The sequence below is a fragment of the Panthera uncia genome, chromosome E1 (genome assembly GCF_023721935.1).
Source record: "Panthera uncia isolate 11264 chromosome E1, Puncia_PCG_1.0, whole genome shotgun sequence".
Lineage (NCBI taxonomy): Eukaryota > Metazoa > Chordata > Mammalia > Carnivora > Felidae > Panthera > Panthera uncia.
In genome coordinates this window covers 42790513-42810199 of record NC_064814.1, presented here as the reverse complement: position 1 = coordinate 42810199, position 19687 = coordinate 42790513, and the positions used below count along the sequence as shown (strand labels likewise).

At 43.6% G+C, this 19687-nt stretch overlaps 1 protein-coding gene across 3 annotated transcripts in view; it reads left to right on the top strand.

Moving 5' to 3' along the window:
• SLC6A4 (solute carrier family 6 member 4) overlaps positions 1–19403 on the top strand; it is a 45865-nt gene extending 26462 nt beyond the window's left edge. For all 3 annotated transcript variants that reach the window (XM_049637961.1, XM_049637959.1, XM_049637958.1), the window contains 10 exons: positions 497–635; positions 1194–1328; positions 1662–1765; positions 3262–3389; positions 4622–4734; positions 5444–5575; positions 6843–6942; positions 8595–8695; positions 12790–12957; positions 16458–19403. In XM_049637961.1, the coding sequence (XP_049493918.1) occupies positions 497–635; positions 1194–1328; positions 1662–1765; positions 3262–3389; positions 4622–4734; positions 5444–5575; positions 6843–6942; positions 8595–8695; positions 12790–12957; positions 16458–16532 (1195 nt within the window). In that variant the 3' untranslated portion in view covers positions 16533–19403. The remainder of the gene's footprint in view (positions 1–496; positions 636–1193; positions 1329–1661; positions 1766–3261; positions 3390–4621; positions 4735–5443; positions 5576–6842; positions 6943–8594; positions 8696–12789; positions 12958–16457) is intronic.
• The last annotated feature ends 284 nt before the right edge of the window (positions 19404–19687 follow it).

The following is a 19687-nucleotide window of genomic DNA, read 5'->3' as shown; positions in this document are numbered from 1 at the left end:
CTCGCCTGTGTCAAAACCGCCCTTCCTCCTGGGCCCTGCTCTCATTCTGTTGTCATGGAATCAGAGCCTCCCGTTGCTTCAATAGTTTAAAACCATCCAGGGTTTCTGGTTTCATGTGTTCACTTCACAAGTGGAATCTATCCTTTGGAAGAAGATGCCTGGGGTGGGTAGTATTCTTTAATGCTGGAATTTCAGGCAGCTGTGGCCCAGGAGAGAGTAATTTTGGGGTGGAGAAGATGCTACCCACACATACAGATGCTGCCCCAGCCTGGAAGTCTGCCTTGGGAGCTGCGTGCTCTTCTAGGGTCTGTGGGCTGAATGTACTGCCCTGTCCATCAGGACCCGCAGACCCAGCGCTTCCTGAGGCCTAGCGACTGCTTGGTCCTTGCAGCGTGGTGTCTGTTTCTTCTCTGGACCCCCCTGGAGGTGTTGCAGGTGGTATCCTCAGCTTACTGCTCAGGCCGTTTCATGGGCCTTTCTTTCTCGCTGTCTCCAGGCGCCACATCCTGCAGATCCATCGGTCTAAGGGACTTCAGGACCTGGGGGGCATCAGCTGGCAGCTCGCTCTCTGCATCATGCTGATCTTCACTGTGATCTACTTCAGCATCTGGAAAGGTGTCAAAACGTCTGGCAAGGTGAGGAGGACTCTGGCTGCTGACCCAGGCCTGCCAAGGGGCTCCAGAGGGTTCAAACTCAGAACTCAGTAGCCTGGACCGCTATAGACAGAGGGACAATGTTTCCTTCAACACCAAACACAATTTATGATGCTCAGTTTCTCTTTACCGGATATGTGTTAAAAAAATTTCCAGAAACGGGCCAATCCCAGGAACCATTATGTGATTTTTAAAAAATTCTTTTAACCCACTGGTAGTGTCACAATTATTAATAGTGACAATAATTTATTGAAAACCCATGATGAGCCATGATCAGTGCTTTATGTACACTGGCTACTTTATCATCTTTTGCTAGGTGTTTTCCCATATGACGGCTGGGAAGTGGGTTTGTGGTAGTATTGGCAAGCTGTGAATCAGATCACTGACTGATTCTAAAGCTGCTGATATTTCTGCAACGCCACCCTGCCTTCTATAGTTACAGAAAAGAAGAGGTACATCTCCTTCCTTGGAGATTTTCGAGAATAAAAGATACAAACAACCACATGCTGACAACCTGTGTTTCTACCCCTTTCTTTACAGGTGGTGTGGGTGACAGCCACCTTCCCTTACATCATCCTTTCAGTCCTGCTGGTAAGAGGCGCCACCCTCCCCGGAGCCTGGAGGGGTATTCTCTTCTACTTGAAACCCAACTGGCAGAAACTCCTGGAGACAGGGGTAAGATCATGAGGAAAACGATGTGCCCCTGTCTGTCATTTTACTAACTGAAGCTAGTCCCCCCGAGTAGGGACAACTATTGAAATTTGGGTTCAATGGCAAGTCTGCAGTTGTGCTTTAAGTCAGAAATAGAAGCATGAAAAATAGAGTTGAGACCAGTAGATTGGTTTGTGCTTCAATGTTAGGAGGAGAAACCACATTTGTTGGCACTTGGTATGTGGTCATCCCTGGCATGAGCTTTGAGAGCTGGGTTTTCACTTTGCACGTAGCCAGCTGGAGGCCAGAGTACAGGCCCGGGGCCCAGCCCTCACCCCCACCTCTGCTGCCTTCCAGGTGTGGGTGGATGCTGCCGCACAGATCTTCTTCTCTCTTGGTCCTGGCTTTGGGGTCTTACTAGCTTTCGCTAGCTACAACAAATTCAACAACAACTGTTATCAGTGAGTATCTGCCCCCCACCCCAAGTAAAGCCTGAAAGTGGGGTGAGCATAAGTCAGCTGGCCAGGAGGAAGGGGATAGAACTAATGGCTTCAAGCCTGGCTGGGCTCAGGTGTGTCACAGATCCCTGACCAGTTCCCTTGTGGCCAGAGCACCCCCTGGGGTCGAAGCCTCACCCAGACCATTCAGAGATTGAGAGGAGCCCCAGGCCACTTCCGTTTTTTAAGTCTCTGTATATCAAAAAAAAATAAAGAAATGCCAAAGCAGGTTTACAAAAATTGCAACATATATTAAATATTTAGATTTCACTTATTAATGTGTTGAACAACAGTTGTAATGTGATAATTTCCTTATGTACATATGCACAAAAGTATGATGATTGGACTATTTTGACCAATACAAAATGCCATAATTTTGGGGGCAAAATCAGAAATTTGGACTAAACAGTGAGTGTTGTACCAATTATGATTTCAGTATCACTCATCATCTTTATTTATTTATTTTTTAATGTTTATTTACTTTTTTTGAGAGAGAGAGAGATGAGCAGGGGAGTAGAGTGAGAGGGAGAGAGAATCCCAAGCAGGCTCCATGCTGTCAGTGCAGAGCCTGACACAGGGCTCCATCCCACAAACTGTGAGATCATGACCTGAGCCAAAACCAAGAGTCAGATGCTCAACTGACTGAGCCACCCAGGCGCCCCCACTCATCATCTTTAGAGTTAACTTTTTTTTTAATGTTCCACCACAGATGGCAGTGTCCAGCACTCTAATTGTGCTTGTTCATAAGATAATTAATGAATTCTTTTATTCTTAAAAAGGAATTCACAAGTACCCTAAGCAATGTGGCATTGCATTGGGACCCCTGCCTGAAGTTGTATGATGAGGTGTTCTTTTAAAAGTGTCAAGATATTGGGGCACCTCAGTGGCATCTGACTTTGGCTCATGGTTTGTGAGTTTGAGCCCCAAGTCGGGGCTCTGGATTCTGTGTCTCCGTCTCTCTCTGCCCCTCCCCCACTGGGGCTCTATGTCTCTCAAAAGTAAGTAAGTGTTAAAAATTTTTTTTTAATTTAAAAGTGTCAGGATATCTCTGTGACACTCTTGTAACCTCATTTGCACATAATTTCAAAAGTCTGAATCTGAGGGCTTCACAAATGTGAGGCCAAGGCCCCCTCCTGGCTCCCACTCCAATCCAGGCCCTGTTTCCGAGCAATTCTTGTTTGAAATAAAAAGGTCTGTGTTATTCCCGTTCACAACAGCACCATCTCTTCAAACCAGTCCTGACCTGCTGCTCTGCCATGCTGTGCATGGTGGTAACGGCAGCTTGTGCTTCGAGCCACCTTCCCGTCTGAGAAGCTGGGCCTGGGAGGGGCGGAGGGGACACCAGGATTGGCCTGAGGTCCCTGTGAACTCAGCCTGCTCGTCCTTGCCTTGGCTGGTGACAGATGCTCTTTAGACCCTCTGCTTGGTGAACTGAGGTTCATTTGGGTTTTCTGCTCCAGAGATGCCCTGGTGACCAGTGGGGTGAACTGCATGACGAGCTTCGTTTCCGGATTTGTCATCTTCACGGTGCTCGGGTATATGGCAGAGATGAGGAACGAAGAGGTGTCTGAGGTGGCTAAAGATGCAGGTGGGAATGTGGGTTCCATTTACGTCCCTTACTCTTCACTGAACTGCTTGGCTGCTCCATGGATCTTTACAAATATCTAACTTTTAAATTATTTCTAAGTGTTCCTTTAAAATTTTTCCAAAGTTTTAGGGAAACTTATTGCCTCCCATGTACTCCACCCTGGTGGGGATGGGGTAGCTCCCCTGGCACCCAGTTCTGGGGCCTTCAACACACATAGGCTTGAAATATGACTTAGCTGAGGGCTTTTTAAACCAGTAGGTTTGGGTCCAGTGATGGGTACAAGTCTAGTAAGCAAATGATCCTTAGAATTTCCCCTTGGAGAAAAATAAAATGTAGATGACACAGTCACTCTATTGTATTATGAGGCTTTCATGGAAAAGGAGTGACAGATATTGAAAAAGTGGCAGTGGGATCTCCTGGATGGAATCCCAACATGCTTGCCAACATGCTTCTGTCTCTGGCCTGATGCATAGTTCTGATCATGCCTGTACCCCAAACTAAGGCACCCCTATCTAGCTCGTGAGAGGTTGAGGACAAGTCCCTCACACTATCAAAAGGGACTTTAAAATAGCGGGAGGCCTTTATTCCAAAGCTTCTATGACTCTTCAGTTTCACGTCTCCGACTGTTTTGGAGCTAAAGCGATCAGAGAGAGCTAAATGTTGTGAAATGTTAGAGATATCAGTCCTGGCCCTGAAAAAAGCTCTGAGTTGTTATATGGTGGAAACTTACTCTTGTGTGCAGTTTTGTTAGTCTTAGGGTCTTGGGTTTGTTTCCATTCCCCACATTAGTTGAGAGTTCACACTTTCCAAGATGGATACTATTCCCTGCCTGCCTCCCAGGATGTCAGCATGGGTTGGTGAGCTGGTGTGGAGTGTGAGGAAGTATTTGGTGGGTGTCCAAGCCTAATTCACATGTAAGGTCTTGTGACAAGAATTGTAATTGTTGGGGCGCCTGTGTGGCTCAGTCCGTTAAGCGTCCGCCTCTTGATCTTGGGTCATGATCTCGCAGTTTTGAGTTCAAGCCCCACATCAGGCTCTGCACTGGTGGTTCAGAGCCTTCTTGAGATTCTGTCTCTCCTTCTCTCTGCTCCTTCCCCTCTCTCTCTTGAAATAAACAAACATAAAAAATAAAAAAAGAATTATAATTGCTGGTATGGCTGAGTTTTCCCCTGAGACATCTTTGCAGAGCAGGTCCCAGGGACTACCTCCTCCTCTCTTCCTCTCTATCTCAGGCCCCAGCCTCCTCTTCATCACATATGCAGAAGCCATAGCCAACATGCCAGCGTCCACATTCTTTGCCATCATCTTCTTCCTGATGCTAATCACACTGGGCCTGGACAGCACCGTGAGTGGATGGAGAGGGAAACCTGGCTCTAAGGAGGAGGAAGAGGAACAGGAGGAGGGGAATGGGGAGCGGGAGGAAGGGGAGGGGGGAAGGGGAGCAGGAGGGAGGGGGAGCTGCACCTATCCCCCACCCCTCACATCCTGGCCACCCCAGGCGGTCTTGGCTGCTCCCTCCCGGTGCTTTCTCAGCCCCTGTTCAGTCCTCACTGCTGGTGCTCACGGCCCTCTAGTGTGTTAGAGGGTCATAATGGGCTAATGAGGGTAAGGTGTCTGCACAGGCCAGGGCTCAGCATATGTGACCTGTTATTACTGGGCACCGTCCCTTAACCAGATGGCAGTATTTAAGGTGAGAGCAAGGTCACTCTTTTGTCTCAGTACCCTGCTGCCCCACATTCGGCTCAGCACCTTGTACTCATTAGGGTGGAATGAGTCTCAGCTTTGAGTTGGCCTTTCTGGTGCAACCAGCGTCTACCCCAAGAGACATCACATAAAGAAGTCCTGTCCAGGCCCTATATTTTCTTTCCTTGATGTCATTAGGGTTGGGTTCTAAATGAGATTGTGAAACAGGGTAATATATTTCCAGTGAGGTCTGGTGTATGGTGGGGAACTGGTCATGACCAGCTTGACGGTCACTCCCTCCTGTTCACTGTCCTCAAAGGTGACAGACTTGTCCTGAGCTTCCCCTGTGACTGCTTGTGTGTCCCTTTCAGTTTGCAGGCTTGGAGGGGGTGATCACAGCTGTGATAGATGAGTTTCCGCACATCTGGTCCGAGCGCCGAGAGTGGTTTGTGCTTGGCGTGGTCATTACCTGCTTCTTCGGATCCCTCGTCACCCTGACTTTTGTGAGTACCACGGCCCTCAGCTGTGAGCCAGCCTACCCCGGGGCAGTGGAACAGCACAAGAAGCTATTCCTTTCCTTCCACCCCACATGGTGCCCTGGCTTTGGGGCTAAAGTAAGAGGGGTTGTCACTGCTGTTAAAATGTCACCAAGGATAAGAAGAAAAGTTGTTTCTGGCAGCATCTGTTTGTAGAATCTGTGCATGGTATCTGGAGGTCTTAGCATTTTACATTAGACCCAATTTAGATTTCAGGCTTGGCAGGGTATCTGGAGAAAAACTAAGATTTGTTCTTCCAGTCTTTAGGGCTGCTTTCATGGGATTATTGCCGTGATGTCCTCATATGCAGAATATCTGAAGGCTGGCATCTCATGTTTGTCATGTCACCCTGTCTCCTCCAGGGAATTTGCAGTGGTGAGGAAGTCAGACCCTCTCTCCTATGATTTTTTTTTTCTTTTTTGTAGCTGAAGCACATATTGTAAAATGTAATCAGGGCCCACAGGCATCCTAGGCTTGTGTCCTCCCGACATAAGGCAGATTTTGAAGATCTGAATCTTCAAGCTATGACCCCAGTGGCTCTGGTAGCTTTGTCAGGGTGGTGGGGCCCTGAGGAGGATCCAAAGGATTTGTGAGTTAAGATAGAAGGCAAACCCATGGCCACTGTGTTCAGTGGGTCTGGTATTACAAACTCTCCCAGGTTCAGTCTTCAGGGACCAAGATTCTTTTTTTTTTAGGTTTTTTAAAAATTTATTTTACTTAGAGAGAGAGAGTGAGTCCATGGGAGGGGCAGAGAGAGAGAGAAAGAGAGGGAGAATTCCAAGTAGGCTCTGCACTGTCAGTGGCAGTGACCTCAGGCTCAAATTCATGAACCGTGAGACCATGACCTGAGCCAAAATCAAGAGTTGGTCACTTGCCACCCAGGCGCCCTGAGGGACGAGGATTCTTTAGGGTAGAGTACACAGTAGGTATTCAGTAAATTGAAGAAAGTTGAAAAAAAGATCCAGGGGCTCTCTTGAGTTTGTCTCTTAAAACTTAGTGGGATAAAAAACAAGGAGAGAGTGCTCCATAGGACAGGAAGAGGCGTCTGATGGGATGAAATCTGGCCCATACAGTGAGGGTCAGTCCAAGAGGCAGGCTCTGGGATATTTATATTAGGTCCAAGGTGGGACTTTTCTAGAATTATCCTAAGTTAAGAAGCTGCTTTTGGCTTTAATCGTAAAGAGAAGGTAGTGCCTCAGAGGGCCCGCACTCAGGATCATGATGTCGTTTCCAGGGAGGGGCGTACGTGGTAAAGCTGCTGGAGGAATATGCCACAGGCCCTGCAGTGCTCACCGTTGTACTTATAGAAGCAGTTGCTGTCTATTGGTTTTACGGTAAGATGCTTCCTTCCACACTCATGATCTACACCAGCCTGCAGCCACCAGAGTAGAGAAGGGCTGATTTCATTGAAGAAAGTCAGGGCAGGGTACGTCACCTCCCAGTGGGTCTGTAAAATAACCTCAGTGGAGTGCCTTCTTCAGAAACAGGTCACCATTTCCTCCACACTGATTCCCCCTACTCTTGGGAGGATTTTTTTTTTTTTTTCCTTCTGAGTGTAAATGTTCACCCAGTGGAGACAGGCTGAAGCAGTTCCATATAGCTCATCCATAGTGGAGGCTTCAAATACTGATTGTGTCTAAGAATTGAACAATGGACTAGTGCATAGTGAGTGCATTTGTAGAGTATACAATATCCCACTGTTTTATAGAGTAGCCCCAAGTTTAAATTTTGCAAGCAAGAGCTCCCTGCAAAGCCCTGAGATAGAGTTCAAGAGATTATTTTCCAGAGAAGAGGCAAGAATGTTCCTGTTTGTATTATCTGCCTTGGTGAAATCCCCACTTCACCCCCTCTGATCCTGGGATGGATTCTGATAAGGGTGAAACTAGCAGGAGCACAGAGAGTGGGCTAACATGGGTTCTAAGAATCCATGGGTGGGGGTGGGGGTAACCTAGGAGTTGACATGAAGGAAACCAGGTTCAGAGATACCACTCTTCATCTTTATAAAATTAAGAAATGATTATTTTATTCTGAAAATGTATTGACTTTTCCCTCTAATTTCTATGGTAACAAAACAGCTTTGGCATGTTTGTTGTTACACATAATATGAAGAAGGGGAGGCCCCAAATTTCCAGCCCAGTTTTTAAACATGAGGCCAGTTTTTAAAACAGAAGCCCTCCCTACCTCCTCAGTGATTCAGAGTATGTGAATTGCAGTAGACCTGCCCCAGGTATTGCTGGGTCTCTCAGGGAAGCAACTGCCTTGCCCCTCTCGATGTCTTACCAATACTCACTTTCACATACTTTTTATGGAAGAACCTTGCTCTTGATCTGGCATAGGAGATGGGCAATACGTGGTTAAAATTTTCTCTTGGAAGTTTCCAACAAAGGGTTGAAGTCAGCCTCTGTCAAATGGGTTCACAATTCCTAGAATTTTTTTTTTTTTTTTTTTACCATTTATTCATTTTTTGAGAGACAGAGACAGAGCATGAGTGGGGGAGGGGCAGAGAGAGAGGGAGACACAAAAACTGAAGCAGACCCCAGGCTCTGAACTGAGACCACAGAGCCCGATGAGGGGCGGCTCAAACTCACAAACCGTGAGATCACGACCTGAGCCAAGGTGGGACATTTAACCAACTGAGCCACCCAGGCGCCCCTCCTAGAAAATTCTTTTCTACAGTAAAATCAAATATATGCTGAGATCTTAGAAAAGCAGTGTGGGTCCCAAGTGGGGAGGCACCAGTGGGGGGGGTTTTAGGTCCCCCCCAAATGTCCACCTATCCTCCCACTCCCACTCTGTGTAGAAAGAAAGTTGCTTGCTATCAAATGCAGTTTTATGACAAGTCCTCTGTCCCACTTTCAGACTAGATGGGTGCCCCTGAGCTCCTGCTGTGGAGAAATTCCAGAGCTGCTACTGTCTCTGAGAATCAAGGGACAGAACAGCCTATGTCCTCCCTCAGTCAATCTCTTTTTCTTTTGGGTGATTTTAGGCATCACTCAGTTCTGCAGTGATGTGAAAGAAATGCTTGGCTTCAGCCCTGGATGGTTTTGGAAGATCTGCTGGGTAGCCATCAGCCCTCTGTTTCTCCTGGTGAGTTGTCATTTCCCTCTCCTTCTGGCCCTGAAGAATGGCCCACTCAAACACTTATAAAAAGTAAATTTTATTGAAGTGTAACAGATACATGGAAAAGTGTGCCAATCTTAAATGTACATCTCATTGAAATTTTATAATGGAGCACACTTTTGTAGCCAAAACTGTGCTAACAAAAACACAACCAGCACTCTAGAAGCCCCTCTGATGCCCCCTCCCAGTCACTGTGCTCCCCACACTTCCCCGCCCCCTTTTCTGACTTCTAACACTGTAGAGGAGTCTGGGCTTCGGTCCCTGCTGCATGTATTATATCATTCCCCAACTCAGTGATAATGATAAATAACATTTATTGAACATTAAGTGCCAGGCCAGACTTTGTGCTAAACTTACACCCATTGCTCTATTAATCCTTACAGCAATTCTATGAAGTAGTAATAGTTCTAATGCCCCATTTTACATTTAAGGAAATTGAAGCCTTAAAGGGTCCCAGGTCACATGACAAGTAAGACCTGTTCAAGACCTGGGAAAGATTTACTGAGCTGCTCTTGAAGGTCCTGGGAGGGGTCCTTGTAATTTTGTATTCATTTTTTTTTTCAATGTTTATGTATTTTTGAGAGAGAGAGAGAGAGAGAGAGAGAGAGATTGAGACTGAATGCGAGCGGGGGAGGGACACAGAGAGAGGGAGACACAGAACCTGAAGCAGGCTCCAGGCCCTGAGCCATCAGCACAGAGCCTGATGTGGGGCTCAAACCCACGAACCTGTGAGATCAGGACCTGAGCCAAAGTCAGACGCTTAACCCATTGAGCCACCCAGGTGGCTCATTTTCTTAAAAATACCCCTGCAAGTCCTCAAGCATGGACCTGAGTCAGAAGTAGAATACATTTATTGCTAAAGGACCTGGGTGAGAACATTCAGTTCCAAGGGTTACCTACTTGCCAGGATGCATTCAGCACTCACTCCTTCCTTATAGCACGTGCCTCTGCTTTTCCTCCTGGCATCCCTCTGAAGGAGGTAACTTGCTCAAAGGAGGATAAGTGCCCTGCTGACATCCCCAGTGTGCTCTGAGGTAGTGTGGGGTAAAGTGACTCTGTGCACATCAGCACAAATTACGCTCCAGTTCTTTCATTTATCTGTAACTTTATTTTGGAGGAAATTTTAAAATCTTTTAGAGCCAAGAAAGTTTGTTGGACTGGTCCTTCCATCCAGCTCCAGCTTGTTAGGAGTGTCTGGGACATCTCTGCCTTTGGCATATAGCTGTTACTTCCTGTCTTTAAAAACAAAAACAAAACAAAAAACCATTTTGTATTCTCTTTTGACTTTCTCTGGGCAGTCCTTTGTTTGGCATTTTATACCCATACATCTGGACAGTAACATAGAAGATGAATGTTCATTCTTGCCTCTGTGATGCTGCCTGTGTCTCTCTCTATCCCAGGATCCCTTCTTGACTTCCATTCCCCTGCACCCTGAAGTTTTCTAAAAACCAAAGCCAACTATTGTCCCAGGCAGCAGATAATTCTCAGGGCCCAGCGGCTCTGGTATGTTCCCCTAGATCTTGGCCTGGTAGTTCCTTATTACCTTATCAGCTCACTGGTGCTTTTTGGTAGATTAAAAACATATATATATATATTTCTTTTTTTTTAAGTCAGAAGTTTCAGTTGTTTTCAGTGAGGGTGTTGGCATGAACCACCTAGCCTGCCATTACTAGAAGCATAAACTCTGACATAAGTGGATTATTAATTTATATTATTACCAATGCTTTTAGATAATCTACTTAAATCCTTTCATTTGTTTTTCAAAGCAATTGGAGACATTGCATTATTTCCTTGAGGGAAGAAGCCATGTCTGTTTGTTTACTTTAGTATTTCCTACACAGTGAGGAGATGATGTCCAGAGCTGAGATTTGGGAGAGGCAAGTGAGGCACTCACCACAGGCATAAAATTCAGCGGGGGAGGTGCCGAAAAACTCAGTAATCAAGATAAAGACCATTTTAATGTAATATTTTCTAAAAAAACAAAATTAATGCAAAAAAAGTCTCCATTTGGGGTACCTGGATGGCTCAGTCGGTTAAGCATCTGACTTCAGCTCAGGTCATTATCTCACAGTTTGTGAGTTTGAGCCCCGCGTTGGGGCTCTGTGTTGACAGCTCAGAGTCTGGAACCTGCTTCAGATTCTGTGTCTCCCTCTCTCTGCCCCTCTCCGGCTCATGCTCTGTCTCTCTCCCTCTCATGAATAAACATTAAAAAAAAAAAAAGTCCCTAATCAACAGATTTCATTTTAAATAAACACAAGATCTGACCCTGTGCTTGCATGTCTCACTTCACCCACCCTACCCTAATCTGGCCCTGTCAGATCTTGTCTATTTAAACTATTGCACCATAGTATTATTTCTTGATTGCTAAAATTTACTTACATGTTGTGCCCAAGGTGAGTGCCTCACATGTTCCACCCTAGTCCTGGCTCTGGGTTCTTAGTACTTTTAATTTCTCTGAACCTCTGGTCGTCTAACAGACTGGGTGAATACTTGGTGTACAGTCAGTGAGTTTCTGTGCCCAGCAGAACCCCTGCACAGATCTGTGTTCAGGCACATCACTCATAATTCCTGTGATGTTTGCTTTACTCACTTCCTCTAAAGGCAAGTGCTCCAGTGCCCAATTAAGAGGAGGCAAGTCTGTCTTCCACTTCTGGGTTTACTTAACAGAGCCCTTGCCCTGGGTTTTTTAAGGCTGCTTTCAGTAAACAATGAGTAGCTTACTAAAAATATTCTTTTTCACTGAGACCAAGTTACAAAAAGAGAAAATATTATATATGAGCAAGGAGAGAGGGCCCTGCAAAGGTGTGTCTGGAGCAACATTTACTGGCTCTGCCCCAAGAGCTTGAGGCCCCTCTGAACTGTGCTGGATTTCACACACCTGACATCAAGATGAGATCAGGGCTCCTAACTGCATCCAATCCATCTTTCCATGTTCCAAAACTGGCTTCCTTAGTAGCTGGGTCTGGGGTGAGGAGAGTAAGTCCAGAGAAAGGTTTGTAATTGGCCAGGCTCCTGTTTTGAAAGCTTCCTCCTGGACTTAGGACAACACTGTTGGAAAGATGGATATGTGTTTAACAGCTTCCCATTTTATTACCTGCAGACAAAGAAAAAAAGATACAAATAGATGTTTAACCACACAAACAATTTACATTACTGTCTTCTTTATGACTATGAAGTAATAAAATAAAATTAAATCAAGAGCAATAACGATTTCGGCCCAGTGGTTACTGGGCAAAAACTGATATTTACGCTCTCTCTGGAAACCAAACTGAAATAAGAAAACTTATAAACGGAGTGTTGGGAACACACTGTAGAACTTTTCTTGGGAGAAATTTTCACTGAGTTTTCAAGTAAAAAGTATATTAAGCTACTTTTTCCTTCCATTCCTTTCGCGATGAGGGCCTGGGGCAGGTGGGCACCCACTGTTCAGATGCCTCAAGCCATCCTTGTTGAAACCCCAGGCTGAGGTGCTCAATGCAGAAAGCAGAGAGCTCAAGAAAAGGGAAAAGTAGGAACGTGTACCCAGGAGCCCAAGTCCTCTACAGGACTTGAGAACCTTAGTATCTCTCCTGGACAAAGCTAACTTCCATCTGACCAAAAATAATCACAGCTGAGAAATGAAGGAGGAAAAGAGAATAAAGCAGAGAAGTATGAAGCCTTAGGACTGGCAGGAGCCGTGGAGAGGTCATCCAGTTTAGTCTTCACTGTCTGGGAGGACAGGCCCCAAACCACTCTTAGTAGATGCTGGTCTCTTCCCCTTTGCCCTGAAGGGGTTGCTGTAATTCCCCCAGAAACAACTTTCTGAGGCTTGGTGTCCCTGCTCTAAGGGTTAAGGTGGGGGGTGGAAAGGAAAATCAATAGAAGCACCTGTTTTATTGTTGCTGCTTAGGCACAGAAATTTGTGGATCCCATGTGTCAGAGCTCAGTGCAGGATAGATCACATCTGGGGAATTTCCCAAGAGGATCTCAGCCTTAGCATTTGGTGTTCATGGTATCAGAACTGTCCCTGTCTGCACGGATATTGTTAAGATTTTGAATGTTTTTTGGTATTTCTGTTTTAGTTCATCATTTGCAGTTTTTTGATGAGCCCACCACAGCTACGACTTTTCCAATATAATTATCCTCAGTGGAGTATCGTCCTGGGTTACTGCATAGGAACCTCGTCTTTTATCTGCATCCCCACATATATAACGTATCGGCTGATCATCACTCCAGGGACATTTAAAGAGGTAGGTGCTAGTGTGTGTGTTCAGAGTAGTTAAATCGTTTTGGGAGAAAAGGGTCTTCTTGTTATGCTCTGTTCGAAAGAGATGAGTCCACCACATGAAGCTCACCTACACCATGGTGTAGACCTGTGACGGCTGCCTCTGTCACCTTAAAAGGCATCTCCATAAGCCTCAGATACAGTGGCAAAAGAGTGAGCTGGTTATTTGCATGCGCCACAGCACACAGCTTGAGGTGTGTATAGCATTCTATACTCATCAGATGACTCCTCTGCCTTCTGCTTGCCATTGAGCATGGACATCAGATCTGTCATGTCTGAAGCAGTATGTGAATTTTAAGTAGAGATGATGGTGGAAAATGTCCATGGCCATTTTTCTAACAGCAGTATGACGAGTGCTATTTTGAAAATCATCACTAAATAAGGATGTAGTAGTTTTAGCTTAAGGCATTAGAGTAAAAACAACTTACCATTATAGTAATATTAATACAGTAATGAATAATGTGCTCTAAAATTTTAGGGACACCTGGGAGGCTCAGTTGGTAGAGCATCTGACTCTTGATCTCAGGGTTGTGACTTGATCTCAGGGTTGTGAGTTCAAGCCCCATGTAGGGGTGGAGCCTACTTAAAAAAAATGATAAAATTAATTTTAATCATAGAACCTTACAGTTTATATAAGATTGTATATTTTTCAAAGCGTCTTCATGTATATTATCTCATTATGCTACCAAAATACCTTGGTCCATAACATTCTACCTATAAGGGAGGCCTCATATGCAATTTTGGTATAGTTAAGAAAAAAAAAAAAAAGACTAAGAGAAAGGTAAATTTCTTAACTCTTTAGGACCCTAGGCAGATCAAAAGTTGGACTTTATGTGGAAAGTCTACCACTTGTTCACCTGGAATTTGGAGGACAGCATATGCACCTGCATCCTGGAAGTCTCAAGTTTGGAGTCATTCAACTAGATTAGGTCATTGTTGTAAAAACCTCCAGTAAACTACACAAAGATCCTGGGAAGATGTCCCCTAATAAGTAAGCATTCATGAAGACGTCAATAGTGATCCGTTTTCTTAGATTATCATCTTGTAAAAGGCCAGGGCCTGGCAAGTTTTGAGAGCAATGGTAGTCCAGCAACTAGAATGCTGCCAAATTATGGCAAAAAGCAGACCTGGCATTTTGGGATATCAGCAACCAGAAGGGCAGCAGAATGGGTGGCTAGGGACTAGAATACAAAAGCCAAAATTCTACTTTACAATGCTGTTCATTCCACCATTCTACCAAGCACCTTAGTATACACCATACACCTTCTCTCCCTGCACAACATAGCTCCACTTAAGGTAGTTAGAATTATTGGGGCACCTGGATGGCTCAGTTCGTTAAACAACAGACTTCAATCTCAGCTCAGGTCATGATCTCACTGTTTGTGAGTTCGAGCCCCGTGTTGGGTTCTGTGCTGACAGTGCAGAGCCTGCTTGGGATTCTTTCCCTCCCTCTCTCTCTACCCGACTTGCACTCTCTCTCTCACAATAATTAAAAAAAATTTTTAAAGAGTAGTTAGAATTATCTGTGTCCAGTTCCAAATTACCAAGACATAATTCTGTTTAATCAGTTATGATTTACATACTCGTCTGTGGGGAAGGATGGTTTGTGAAACTTCACTTTCTATGGCTTGACACGTCCTGGTAGCTGATGAGGACTGGAGCAACTCCTTTTTAAGGGGATTTCTAGTGAGAGATTTCAGTGCTTGAATGGTAAGGTCATTAGAAACACAAAATACATAATTTTATTAATTTCATTAATGGTGCGGCTAGAACTGTTTGGATTCTATAGGCCCTGCTCCTTAAAGAACTCCCAGAACCAGGAAATAAAAAGATTGAATCGGGGGGTGCCTGGTTGGCTCAGTCAGTTAGGTGCCCCACTCTTGATTTGGGCTCAGGTCATGATCCCATGGTCCTGAGATGGAGCCCCTTGCTCCCACCCCCGTCGGGCTCCATGTGGAGCCTTCTTGAGATTCTTTCTCTCTCCCGCTGCCCCTCACCTGCTTGTGTGCATTCTCTCTCTCTCTCTCTCTCTCTCTCTCTCTCTCAATAAATAAATAAGAATAAAAAAGATTGAAGGACTGAAACTAATGTAACATTGTGTATCAACTATACTCAAAAAAGAAAAAAAGATCAGAGGGGACTACATACTTTTTCAACCCAAAATCTAAAGGACGAGAAGCAGAGCTTCACCTAAAATCCGTAAATCAAAAACTACTTTCAGATCCAATTTTGCCCACTTCCTATACATACAGACTTTGGCCATCAAAAATTTTACTAAGCCACTCAGTAAAGATTTTTCTAAGCCTCTGAAGTGGTGCTGTTTTTCCTTCTTCACAACCCTGAGCTGCTTCATGTCACCTTGATGCTAAGTTTTAAAAGGTGGGCTGTATATTTCATACCCAAGCCCAAACATATTTTAGATCTGTCTTAAAGCTTCTGTGTACTTCAGCTGTTTCTAAGCTAAAGACTCTCAACCTTTTCCCTATAGTGAGTTCTATGTCAACATGAGTTTGCTTTAGGAGTAATGACTTAAGTGGTCACATCTTTTTCAACTTAGTTATGATAATCTGTACCCTTGTATGAATTAACCAGTACTCCTTCACAGGTAGATTCATTAAATCAGTAACAGCCCAGCCATTACAGTGACTGCTGGCACTGTGCACCATGCCTGGGGTGTATATGCCGGGCACAAGGAGGCTGGCTGAGGGGTGAGGGAGCTGGGGGACAGAGGCCAGCACTCACTCTGCTCCCCAGGCCCTGTGTGGCCGCAGCAGGCCTCCTCTGTCCAGAGAAAAAGATGCCCTTACCCAGGTCATCAAAAGCATGTTATAGGCCAGTGGAGGGTTCTATTGAAAGCTCATTATTTTCTCCCATTAGTGTTACAGTGATATTCTTAGTTTATAGACGGTTATAGTTCCTGAATATGTCATTTTTTAAAGTTTTATGTATGTATGTATGTATGTATGTGATCTCTATACCCAACATGGGTCTCAAACTTAAGATTCCAAGACCAAGAGTTGCATGCTTTCCGACTGAGTCAGCCAGTTGCTCCCTGAATATATCATTTTTATCTATACTTGAGAGCAAATTGGGAATTCCTTTGTTTAAAAAAAAATTTAATGTTTATTTATTTTGAAGAGAGAGAGAAAGTGGCAGAGGGGCAGAAAGGGTGAGACAGAATCTCAAGTAGGCTCCACACTGTCAGGCGCAGAGCCCGACATGGGACTCAGCTCATGAACCATGAGATCATGACCTGAGCTGATATCAAGAGTTAGACACTTAACCAACTGAGCCACCCAGGCACCCTGGGAATTTCTTTCTTAAGGGAAGTCAATGAGACTATTCCAACTTACTATTAAATGCCATTAACATGCTATTTAAATGTTTCAATACTAAGGTTGAAATATTTTTGCAATACTGTTAAATTATAAGAATGTTTATAACATCATATTTTCTTCTCAACAGCGTATCATTAAAGGTATCACTCCCGAAACACCAACAGAAATTCCCTATGGGGACGTCCACTTGAACGCCATATAAAACACTTCAATGAGAGGAAAATGGCTTCCCAACAACCTCTCCTCTGGTTCTGACTAGTCATGCCTCGCCTTCTCCCCTCTGAGTCAGAGTTTCCAGCTAAGCCTGACAATGGAAGGGCCTTCTTCATGGAGAGACAGTCCCAAAGACTATGGTGCCCAGACTGTAATGGCCTCCAACTACTTCTTTCTGTGAAATCTCCCTGACATATTACGTTAGCTCTGTGACACAGCTGAACTGGACTATTTTGGATGTGCGAGGGTGTGTATGGAGGTGATGAAAACCACCATCTAGTCAGTTAGGATTAGGTTTAGAATCAAGTTTGTAAAAGTCTCATGTATCATTTCTTGTTATTATCATTGTGACATCCATTTGCTTCTAAAGGTTTCACTGTCATGAATGCATAAACCACATAGGAGAAAACAGGGATGCTGTTTTGCTAGCCATATATTTTCTGAATAGCATAGAATTCTGTAGCTGGAATCTACTAGAACCCTTTAACCTGTGTGCTGCTGTGGAGTCAGGAGAGGAAGATGTAGAAACTAAACTGAAAAATAATGTATACATGTGAGCATGTGTGTCTGTGTATACTGTTGTTTCAGTGTATCCTTATCTCTATTCCAATACTTTGGGCCCATTCCAAACTATATGAATTTCCTTTAATTTTTCTTACATTAACAAATTCCACCTACTCAAATGTGTATGTATGTTATTATAAGGGTATAACTGCTACACATGTTCTGTCACCTTCTCCTTTTCCTATGACACTACTGTAGCCACACACCTTCCTTTATGGGTCAGTGTTCAGCGTCTGCTGCGCTTCATTGCCATCTTCCTGTCTCTGCCAGCTAAACATTCAGGATAACATTCCACAGGCAAATCTGGCCTATTTCATCAGTCACTGTGGCTTGGCCGTGAACTGCTTTGAAGATGGATACTGACAAATGCATCTTCAGTGCTCAGTTAACTATCTGGTTTAAGCTCTGTTTCAAATGACTGGGTTACTTTGCTCTGTGAAGAGGATAAGTCCAATTCTTGCTTATAGGATATATAGGTCTGGCACCCTGACTATAACCAAGGTCATCCTTAGTCCAGAAGTAATTGGAGACTTTGGGTTAGCCTTAAATGGAACTCCCCCAACCCTTCCTGGTGACAATCAGGACTGTGAGTCCTCCAGATAATTTCCCAAGATTGAGTCTAAACTAAGTAAGGCTGATTGGAAAAGGGTCAGTTAAATGAGTAGCTTTTCATTTCACATAAAGCCTTTAATACATATCAAGTAAACTTGACCTTTTGTGGCTTGTGACTCTCAGATGTGTAAGTAAAGAAGCAAATTCACCTTGTATAAGATTTCCTCATCAAAATCTTAAAGGGAATAAAGCCTAGTCAATGATAAAAGGACTCACTCATCTAGCCCCATATTACTTCACTCCTCTATATAAATCAAATTTGATTCTAACTTTATAGAAAGAAGACCCATATAGCAGAGGCCTGGTTTTATCCAATTATAGATCTTCCTCTCTTGGCTTCCTTTCCCCAACAATCTCTGCCCCAGCCATCTTCCTGTGTTCCCCCTACATCCTTCTATTTCTGATTCTTTGCCTTTCTCGGCGGGATATTTTCCTTATAGATGTGAGCTGCTGAGAAGTTTCCCGAAATATTAGAGGAAAAGAGAAGAGGGATTAAAAAATGTCCCTCACTGACCTACCTTCATTATCTTCACTCTTTCCTTCCTTCATGCTACCGTATTTCCATTTTCTTTGCTTTCTTTCAAGCTGAAAGGAGAGGGATTGTATAAGTGGCAGCGTACTCAGTGGTAAATAGCTTTGCAAATTTTAAGAACTACTTTATAAAGATATTCAGATATGGATTCTTTCCATCCCACACACACTTATACATGCTTCAAAGATATTATTTTTTAAAAAGCACTTTTTCAAACAGAATTAGAGTTGGCCAAGCCAGGTATTGAGGGAATTATATAGGCATTTTGAAATGTTGTCAGACTTCACTGGACTTAAAAAAAAAAAAAAAAAAAAAAAAAAAAAAAAAAAAAATCTCTGTTCTGCATAGTTTGCATTTCCTTGATCCCTATTTATCAGTACTACTATGGATTTTTTTTAAAGGAAAACGTAGAAGTAGGGAGATGGACTTTAAAACAATCTTTTAAAGATCTTTTACATTTAATGTAGTATTTACATAAAAGTAAAAATAAAAATGGAATTGAATTGTAAAGTTAAGTACTGACGTTAATTTTTTTTTTTTTTTTGCTGTGATTTTATTAGTAAGAAATACCCAAGAAATAGGCAAGACACAAGACAAAGGCATGGAGGCAATTCAACTGATTAAAGTTGTTTCCTATATTGATAAGTAATGAAGCCAAAGAATTCATCACTCTTCCAGAAAACTTAACCCATTTAAAATTCGTTCCATTTGTTGTGCAGACTGCATATGACTTGTAACCTAAATTCATTGCCCTGGCTGCCCCATCTGGAGATGGATGCAAGAACCTGACAAGCACAAAGTCTATACAATAGCTCCAAAATCAAATCGTGAAAATCGAATCAAATAATGAAATCTCAAAATAAGGCAAAAAAAGCTCTTTGGTGAGATGAATCACTCCTCACCATCCTTTTTACTAGGCTTGTTAATTTGATGACACTAATCTCAAAATTTAAGCTTAAATATGAATTTCCATTTAACTTATCCACCCCACCCCCCAAGCCTTAAAAGGGAGATTATTCTTCTAGAATTAGGATCATATTCTCCCTGGTAAGTAGGAAAGAGTGACCTGATATGTTCTACTTGTATAATTGATTTGGGGTTCACTGTCAAAGCAAAGCTTAAAACTATGGAATGCAATGGCTTCACTGTGGTGTTCTTTTTTTTTTTTTTTTTTTAGCTCTGTTTTCTTTGTATTTTTTTTGTTTTTTTTTTATTTTTTATTTTTTATTTTTTAATATATGAAATTTACTGTCAAATTGGTTTCCATACAACACCCAGTGCTCATCCCAAAAGGTGCCCTCCTCAATACCCATCACCCACCCTGCCCTCCCTCCCACCCCCCATCAACCCTCAATTTGTTCTCAGTTTTTAACAGTCTCTTATGCTTTGGCTCTCTCCCACACTAACCTCTTTTTTTTTTTTTTTTCCTTCCCCTC